General features: G+C 32.6%; 1 protein-coding gene across 1 annotated transcript; it reads right to left on the minus strand.

The window, feature by feature from the left end:
• Positions 1-4,407: 4,407 nt before the first annotated feature.
• Positions 4,408-4,878, minus strand: LOC129953459 (uncharacterized). The gene has a single exon (XM_056066708.1). The coding sequence runs from the start codon at positions 4,876-4,878 to the stop codon at positions 4,408-4,410; it is 471 nt and encodes a 156-aa protein (XP_055922683.1).
• Positions 4,879-10,607: the final 5,729 nt, after the last annotated feature.

Raw genomic sequence — 10,607 nt, forward strand, 5'->3', positions numbered from 1 at the left:
CGAGGTCACCAATGTGGTGTCTTTTATTGACACCAACTAAACACCACAAAAGCAAGTGAACTGAAGAAAAGAAACACTGAAGTTAGTTTAACAATTTTAATAAAAATAGTAATAATAATAATACAACAATTAAGTATAGCTTAATGATTTTATGTCAACAATAAAGTGGTCCCTGCCTCGAACAGTGTATGGCTAGAAGTAGCAAAAGACTTGAAAAACCTAGTGAAAAGTGCTTTTCTACACGCTAACAGACTCCTCCTCGAACAATTATTTGGGCAGAATGTTGGAGATGTAAGTTTACAGTCATCGTTAGACTTTCCACAACTAATTTTCAACAAAAAAGCTCCAACTAATTGCATGGTTACATTTTGGAAATAATTTTGTTTTATGCCTGGGCTCACAGTGTCAAGTTAGCACTACACACCCCCTTTTTTAAAATGAAAGTAAAAAAAATTTTGGAATTTTTTCCTTTCCAAAAATAATTTTAAACAAAAAAGCTACAATTAACTGCATACTCAGTTTTTTAAATTTCGAAAAATGTAGAGCTAACTTGACAGTCGTTACTTTTTTAACCCAACACGAATTCCTGGGAAGTTTTCAGTGTAGGTCGAATTCCACCCTCTTTTTTTAATTGGTTTTAAGATTAAAAAAGTGTATGTTTTTTATAGGCGTGATCATTGTTGAATCTGAATATATATATAAGAGCGAATTTTCAGGTCACTAGTAAACCACTAGTGGTTAATTTATTGCCATAAATCTGCCGTTCTGTCCCCTGTCTGTCCACACTTTAGCCATTGGTTAGATTTACTTCAAGCTTGTAAATTAAAGTCTTAAAGGCCGAACATTTAAAGACACTAAGCCCTAGTTCCCCACAAGCCGTTATTATTTATTTATTAGTATAAAATATAATTTTGCATTGCTTCAAAATTGTACTCCTATAGAAAATCGTTACATATCTTCTACATTATATTTTCTATGAAAACATTAAAAACATATACTACCCTATTTTCACAACTTTGTATAGGTCACAGTACTACAATAGAAATAGCTACAAAAGTTTTCCATACAATTTCGTCCCTATAACTAAATTATCATCCGTATGCAACGAAGTTATCTCCATAAATAGGATTGTAAGCTGGAAATTTTCAAAAACCCATATAAAAGAATTCATCAATTTTCAAATTTCTATTTTCATTTGTTTTTGCATATTGATTTAAAGTTCATTAATTTTGCTTGGATATGTGTCTAAATGATTTTTGTTAATAAACAGGCACTTGGCCATGCTAAAACGCGAGCTGATGCTATGCGTTAGCAGCTGTGGTGGCAGCGATGGTAATGTCACGTCAAAGTTCCAATAATTAGATACGAATAGAATAGAAATGTTAACAATGCATAATATTTCCAATGAATTGTTCAAAGCTTATTTTGTATTATATGAAGCTTCAATTGTAGGTACGAATTCTATGTGGCTAAATTCAAGTTAATTTGGACCGCCACATGCCAATTTCAAAAAGTCCCACCACGACAAAGGGCATTAATTACCAGGCATGGATATTCCTATAGTCTATGGATGGATATCGTACAGGGACAGCTAATGTTATGTGATATGGGCTCTAAATGCCTAAAAATAGCATAGGTTAAATTTTAAACTATTACTGACACATATTTACAAAATTTTGGCTTTGACCTTCTGGAAAAAAATATTTGAAATCAGTCAAGACACAACCAAAACCAAACAATTATCTAATTTTAGATGATGAATGCTAGTGAAGTATTGTTAAAGTCAAGATGATCTTAAAGGTCTTCATACTTTTACTAATTAAGGGTCTTCAAGATACTTTTACCAATTAACGTCTTTACTTGGCGGCACATTCAATTAAAATTTTACATATCATTATGTCCGATTGAAAATACCCCTATCTACGTAATTTTCAAAATGCTTGGAATTTTATATCTGAGTAATTATACTGACGGACCGGACGCCTCCCTATGACTTGTTTTAATTGTTGACCTTGAACTATAACAAAAAAACATGAAATAAAATATTTTTGTATTTTCTGAAACAACATACAAGTCCACCCATTGCATTAATTCGAATTGCATTACGAGAGGCATATAATTACAGCCTCTCCTCACTTATTCCCTTGCCAAAAATACATTGTTTTAATTTGGCCCTGCAATTTATTTTAATTAATCAGCATTCACATTCACAAATTGCCAGTTTTGCTGAACTTCATTTTATGCGACCATGATGAGGTTTTAATGAGTATAGCACCAATGTTGATGACGAAAGGTTATTAATGCAGTTAAATTTTTCATATGCAAATATGTACTGTACCTATACATATACATTTAAAACAATTCGTGTAAAGGAGTTTATATATGGATGTAGTGTATCCTTGTTGGATCGGATGGCGTATTTTGTGGAAATTATTCTTCTTTTTTGTTTTTGTTTAAATCTTTGAAATCGTTGAACGTGCGGCATCCGGCATACATAAATTAATGACGATAAAAAATTTATAACATTTTTCAATCAACAGAAAAATGCTTTCATTTTTGGTTTTGTATGCGAAAATAATAAAACTTATTTTATTTATTTTTTTGCATGAACTCAAAACTTTGACGAATTAACAATAAAATACAAAAATTGGAAAAACCCATAAATTATTGGAAAAATTTATAGTTATTTTTACGAATTTAAAACCAAAAAACAGTTCTAATAATAAATGAAAAGTTTACACTCAGTTTTCTATTTGTAAATAGTTCTCTTAAAAATACATTTAAATGATGTAACACTTAAGAATTTATGAATTTGGAACACAAACTTTTTTTAGCTAAAGTTTTGACACGATGAGTTTTATATTTTCTTTATTTAAATAGATCTCGTTTTAATACATAATCTGAGCAAATTTTCGATGAAAAGAAAGATAGATAGATAGATAGATAGATAGATAGATAGATAGATAGATAGATAGATAGATAGATAGATAGATAGATAGATAGATAGATAGATAGATAGATAGATAGATAGATAGATAGATAAAAGGCCAAGCATAATCACAACCTGTATGTGAAAACGGACGGCTTTGTGATATCCTTTGCAATGGTAAGTCAACCATTAGTTGCGTAGTGGTATCTTTTCGCAGTTGGTAACATCTATTGTAGCCAAAAACAATCTAACGGATGATGTTACGAGAGCCAAAGATCCAAAACTGTTGTTTTACAATGGCGAAGGTTGCGGAAACTACTGGGTGAAGGTTACCTTTGTGGATATCTTCAGGAAAATTGTTATTAGGTAGATTATAAGGATGTTTTATGTTATAAGATATGTTAGCATTTTTTATCCTGCCTCCTACTCTAAGAAGACCTTTGTTATCTAAAAAGGAAGAGTATTTTATAAGTTTTGATTTTTGGGTTAGATGTTTTTTGGTTATTAGGGCACGAATATTTTCACTGAATGAATTTTGTTGGATGGATTTAATGATGGTTGTTTTCGCGACTATGATTTCCTTTAGGGTTAAGTATGAGGTACGACGATTAGGTTTATTAGATTTTTCACATAGGTTATTATAGATGAAACGTATGACGTAAGCGAGTATCCTTTGAGATTAAATGATCAATGACATTAAATTTGTTGGATGACGTTAGAAGAACTTTAGATGGAGACAATCTTTTTTCGAATAAGAGTTCGTTCTCTTCCGGGTTAAAGTTCACGAGTTTTGGTTTTGGCCATTAATTTTTCTTAATTGATAACTATGGTGAACTAGTCCACCAAAGGTGATGATTTGGGAGATTTGACAGATGTATACCGCGCGACGCGCAATCAGCTGGATTAGAGTCGGGTCGAATATGGTTCCAGCAACTCCTTGGAGCAGTTTCCAATATAGCAGAGGTTCTGTTGGCAACGAACGTAGTCCAGTGACGAGGAGGTGAAGAGAGCCAATGCAAAACAATTTCAGAACCACACTAAGCTACAGTTCTGGAGAATTTATACTAAAATGATGATTTTATGAGATTGAACAAACGAGCTAGCAGCAAAGCCCCACAAAGTTAAAAGAGAGGAATCGAAATCGGTTTTAATGGAGCAACCTTTGTCTTTGCTGCAATAATGCTGACTTTGTATATCCTTATGTTCTGAATAGAATTTTGAAGAGAACGACGGATGGTGCCAGTAGTCCAGTGACGAGGAGATGAAGAAAGTGAAGAAAGTGTCAAATATTCGCTACACTTCTGACAGCAACGAGCGCCTAGTCAACAAGATGGTTGTAAGGTTTTTTGACATGCGGAATAAATATTCGTCATTTAAAGGGTTCCAATGCATGCCGAGCACTTTAACAAATGACGACTAATTCAGATTGTAGTTCAATTAGTTCCTTAGTTGGTTTAGCTCCTGTCATAACGTCACTTCTAGACATCTTCTAGGATAACTCGGGCTTCGTTTAGGTAATCTGATGTATAATCTTTTGCAAGTTGTTTCAGAATGCGAACAGACAAAAATGGAGCGGATGCTGTACCGTACGTCACAGTACGTAAACTATAATGGTCGATTTCTGTCGAAGGAGATTCACCCCAAACAATACGCTGATAGTCAGCATGTGAATCATAAACCCGAATTTGTCCAAACATTTTAACAACGTCTTCAGTAAACACGAATGGATGTTGACGAAAACGTAAGGACACACCTATTAAATGGCGTTGAATAGGAGGGCCTATCAAAAGAGTACTGTTTAAGGACTTTCCCGTGGAGCCCTTAGCTGAACCATCAAACACGACACGTAATGTTGTGGAGGAGCTGTCAGGCTTCAAAACTGCGTGATGAGGAAGATAAAAACATCTGCCATCAGGAATAGCGATTTCTTCACGAGGAATCTGATTCATAGGGCCTAAATCAATATATTCTCGCATGAACTAAGAATATAATAAAATGTAGAGTTTTTTCGAACGATGGATCCTGTGTTTTGAATGGAAGTTGACCGACATACTTCCCGTCAGGAGACCGAGAAAATGTTTGGCGAAAATGTTCTTCCGCCTGGTCGACCACAGCTGTATTATTTGCTGGAGCAACTTCTTCGAGTTCCCAGAATCGTTGTAATAACTAATCTATATCGGCTAACGAATGAAAAGACGTGAAATAATTCGGTCCTTCTGGTTCAAAGAACTGTCCCGTTATGTTCCAACCAAACGAAGTACACATCAGGACAACGAATTTGTCTATTCCTTAGTATGCTCCAAAGCTTATCAGCTCCAAGAAGAACATCAATGGGAGCAGCGCAATTGAAATTTGGATAAAAAAGTTCGAGATTTGTAATATAAGACCAAGAAGACACGTCTATCGACTTAAATGGTAAATTCGAAGAAAATTTATCCGTTATAAATGCATCATCGAATATTTGAGATGTTTTGAAACGAGAATGGACGTTTAACGATATACGCCCTTTTGTATATCCTATTTAGTAGATTGTGACCTGGAATCTAGAAGCACACTACTGTTTAGAAGATTTCCCTGAATATCTTGAATTTTAGCCAAGAGCGTTGGTAAAAGCGTTTTCTTCGACAGGTTAATTCAAGCGAATGGTGACTAATGATCGAATTCGGAGCAGTAGATGTATCTATAGAAGTTAATAAGGAAGGTTGAGATTACAAAACTTCGAGCGTCGAATTTGGTACACTGCGGAAGGATATGATCCTCTTTACAAATTGAACATTTTGATGACGTAGCTGAATCTGAGGGCCCAAATGCTAGTTGGTTGCTTTGTACGCATTGTGACCGAACGACTATTAAGAGACTGGCATGCCTCAAGAGCATCGCACCGCTCTTCTAAAAATTGTAAAAATTCTGCTATGGTGCAGTCTTTAGTCTTCACAAGAACTGATATGTTCCGCCCAAGCTTGTTTTGAATCGGGATCAACTTCATAGCACCATCAGACATTTTTCTTAAAGTTTGAACATTGCAACCATTTGTAGTAGGAAGTGACAAAAAAGTTTCAATAAACGATTAAGCGATTAATTGTCTACAATCATAACGCTTTTCGAAGTGATCCCATGCTTCACCATAATTAACATCGGATATGCTTATGTGCTTATTGAGATTAGCGGCATCATCACGTAGATACGATTTCAAATAGTGGAATTTATGAGTTGGACTAAGATTCGTCTTAGTGTCAACTGCTACGAGAAACAAATCTCGAAAGGATGGCCAATCCATATAGCTTGCACTAAACGGTGGCACAACGATATTTGGAAGTTTGGTTATTATTTAATTTTTCTAATAATATAATATATAATTTTATTTTATTTTTGGTTGCATTGATGAATAAAACCGTTGTATTGTAGAAATCGTGGTTTCAAGACACATGTGTCTAGCAACAATAGCTATAACGTCTGCATATGCAAACGCTGTGCTTTTCTTAAAAACCCGTAGGAGCTCATCTGCAAAAAAATATAAAAAGGAACGGACCTAGTTTTCACTCTTGTGGTACACCGGGTGTGCAGCTTCTTCCCTTACTTCATGAACTTCCAACTTCAACTTCAAATGTTCTTCTTATGAGATAGCTCTCCATTCATTTCTAAAGAGTTCCTTTAATGACAATCCTGTAAAGGGCACCCGAAAGTTTATTGTGCTTCAAAGTGCCAAATGCAATGATTAAGTCCACGAACATCACCAATACGTGATGGTTTTTTTAAATACATGTTAACAGTATTAGAGCATTCACCAAGAATTCTTCCCGTACTTTTAACTTTTTGAATAATTGTATTTAGTCATCTTACAACAATTTTTTAAAAGCTTGTTTTAACAGCGGGCAAGATTGAAATTGGCCTATAGTTGTGATTTTTTTTAAATCCCTTATAGATGGGACGAACATTAATAACTGCGAAGCCTTCAAATATTTTCGGAATTCATATTTGTGTTGAACTTCTGTTCATAATTTGTGGAGTCGATGGTGCTAGTAGTTTTAAATTTATTTTAATGTCGCATTTCATTACTCCATCAGCACCTGGGTTTTGGGAATCCTGAACCAGGTATAAAATAGTCTTATAAAATTAAGGTAACATAAATTTCAATTTACTTTCTAGGAAGAGCCGGGCTTGTATGTTTATTTTATTTTAATAAATTTAAAATTTCTTAAAAAAACGTCATTTTATAGAAAATGAAATTATCTGTGCTTTCGTTTGAACCAACGAACAATCTAATTGAATTTAAATTTCCTTCCGAATTTTCTAATACTAAGAGGTTCATACACCTACGATAGATAGATATGTAAATATTTATTTTGTAATTTAAAACAAGATACATATTTGTATCACGTTCTGTTTTGTTTGTGTAAATTTCAACATCCTGAGAAAAAAGAAGGATCTTTTCAGTGCTAATTATCTTCAAATAAACTTTTTTTCTTCTGCTTTTTGAAAAAAAAATTCAATAGCCTTACATTCAGATACATTTGCGTTTTTGTGTGTTAAGTTCAATAAATCTTTAGGGAACAAAATGAACTTCTATGGTACCTTCTCGTAGCTTATCTATCTAAATTCTGAAATTGAATACAATTTGGGTTTTCCTGTAACTTGAAGTGGAGGAGGATTTTTATTTGTATTTGCATTTGTGCTAAGTTAGAAAATTTGTATACTCGTATGTCTGTCTTTCCTTAGCTTGGAAAATTAAGTTTGAATCAGATTTATGGTTAAGTATTAATGGAATTTGTTGGTTTTCTTTATAATTTTGTATTCTTTTGAAAAAATAAAAATGAACCTCAAAGAAAAACCTAGACTAGGTTGAAATCAATAATTCAACAAGTCCATTTGAAAAGTGGGTCTTTTTTTCTACTTGACTGATTTATTTCTAAATAATTAAGCACTTAAAAAACTCAAGTTTGAAATGACCTACAAATTCTTTTATCTCTTACTGAATATCTTTTTCATGCTTAACTTAACCTTTATCAAGTGACACTTTGACATATAATAAAGGATTTTTGTCTTTAAGATACTTTCTCTTAAGAAACTATTCAACACATAATAATTTTCTTTTGACCACCATCATTTTCTATTTGGTTTAAGAGCAAAATATTTTCTTGAATGACTTTAGTGGACTTTTGACATAGGTTTATAGAATAGTCTTCCAACTTACTCTTGTAATAAGAAGGTTTATACTTTTTCGTTAATTTTCTAAAGAATTTAGCTAGTCTCGTCTAGGTCTTGTAAAAATCGAAAAATGTCAGTCTCGTCACTTTATCGATTTCAATTGTAACTTTGGAACATATTTATTTTCAGTCTATTCTCTTCTTTGCCTAGTCTTTTCTTAAATTCTTAAATCAAAGGGCTGTTTGAAACTGACAGCTTTTACCCCCTTAAATTGGTGACAGAAAGTCAGTATCAAACTTTCTCGAAATGAAGTTTGTCTTTAAACGCTACATCCAACGTTAGGAAATACTTCTAACTTACTTCAAAAGTAAATTAAATAGGCGTTTTTGTAATATTTATGCAAACTTTTTTGATAAAGAAGTAAAGTGGAGCGAATACACAGATAGTTATACTTAATCGTCATTTCTTCATCTATAGTATAAAGGCTTGTTGCCAAAAGGGGCATCGGATGAAAGTAGCATCCAGAAGAGGCAATTCTGAAATGAAGAAGGCTCTGAGAGCCACTGGGAATGTGACTAAAGCTGACAAATTAACCGAGGAGGACTTGATGGCGTAACACATGATAAAGGAAAATTTTAGCAGGACTCAATTTTGATAGACAGTAACACGGAAGCCTTCGAGATAGAATTTCCTGATGAAAGTATGCGGTCTATGGTAAATGAGAGAACGTATATAAACGAACACTGATATTCGGCACCCATTACAGAAAAGCCTTATAATGTTCGAATGTAAGGCAATCGCCAACCAAACACTTAACAAAAAAGAACGTTAAAAGGCCAGCAGCTGATGTTCTTCACCACCAAAATTTTTAGCGAAAACTGCTAAAAAGCAGATCTTAAATGGAACAAGTATGAAAATAATAGATCTACAAAAAAAGTCTAGCACAAAGTATATATTTAATTTACATTTCCTATTTTTATATTGTGAATTTAACGTATTTTTATAGCTAATTTAATTTATTTTTATTTGTACTTATTTGACTTAACCTAAAATCAAGTGAAATTAAATTGAAATCGTATTTGAAAACCAATTGAAATTATTTTCGAATGATTTTATAACTTCGAACACTTTTCGAAATAAGTGAAATAAAAGAAGTTTGCATGTGTATATCATATCAGACAAAAACAGTTGTTTTCACTGTCATAAATTTTATAATTTCTTATTTTTTTTTTTATGAAAATAAATTTGTGGCAGTATGACAGAGTAGCTTAAGCCGACATAAGTGCTTTTTCCGTTGTTTTACTGTCAATACCCTACAGACAAAATCCAACAATTCTGTCTTACTTCCATTTTAAAATCATTCTCCCGAGCAAATATATTGTTGTTTTCCTAACCACCTATGTTTCAATGCCTTTAAACTGCTTTCAACAGAATATCTTATGTCAACAAATTTCCTTGTGTCTAAAAAATTCAAATTTTAAATTTCAACGGAAAATCTTATGTCCTTTTTTCATAAAAACTTATGTTGACTTAAGTTGTTTTGTAAAATCGTTTTTTTTTGGGGTTTACACACACTAACGTTTACATAGGTTTTTTTGTCGAAACTAAGAAAATAGACATTGGAAGAAATAAAATAATCTTTTCTGTTAAAAAACAAGTTTTGATCTATCCGTAAACTATGTCAACATAGGTTTGTTTTGTTGGCTGCATATAACTTTGCTTCGTCGAATTAAGCCCTACTGTTGTGTTTTTAGACTCAAGGACATTAGAAGTGTATTTATTGAAAGAATACGTTTTTTCACATTGAATTGCTTCGTGTTTTTATTTTAAAGTGCCAGACATGTCGGAGAATCAAGGAATGAAGGGATTATTAGTGACAAAAATTCTGGTATCTTGACGGATGTTGAAGAAGAAACATCAAAAGATTTCGATGAAGATGACTCAATTTGTTATAATGATTTTCTATTTTTGATAATGTAAGTGGCAAATCTGTCATTTCATTAGAAACAAGAAACGCTAGTAGTCAGTCTTCTTATGAGTTGAGACAAGCTTTCACTACGGGGTTAATTGTGATTGAGGATACAAAGTTTGAACGAAAAGAAGAGAACCTTACTAATCCGAGAAAAAGAAAGCACACCAATAAATATTTTTTGCAAATATGTTGTGAAAGGGTTTCAGGATGCCAAAATATTTTGGATACACCCTGTCTGAATCAAAATAATAAAAACCTAAAAAAACACTACTCAAAGTTGGTAAAATCTGAGTTTTGGATGAACGCTTTAAACTTATTTTATCTTATAAGAAATATTGTGTTTAGCATTATAAAAAATGTTGAGAAAAATCGAATTGACAGATTTTTTACAAAAAATTAAAAACCGAAAAAAAAAATTAACAAAAGTTGGTAAAAATGGATTTTCGATTCAAATATGTTTTCAAAAATTTGAGATTATGGCTTCCAACTAAGTTTAACTTATAACAAATATTGTTTTCAACATTCAGAACAAATTTGAGAAAAATCAAATTGACAGTTTTT

This window comes from Eupeodes corollae, unplaced genomic scaffold, assembly GCF_945859685.1.
Source record: "Eupeodes corollae unplaced genomic scaffold, idEupCoro1.1 scaffold_1184, whole genome shotgun sequence".
Classification (NCBI taxonomy): domain Eukaryota; kingdom Metazoa; phylum Arthropoda; class Insecta; order Diptera; family Syrphidae; genus Eupeodes; species Eupeodes corollae.

What these genes read in the sequence shown, in the direction of transcription:
- LOC129953459 (XM_056066708.1), bottom strand. Translation starts at nt 4,878, where the DNA reads ATGAATCAGATTCCTCGTGAAGAAATCGCTATTCCTGATGGCAGATGT.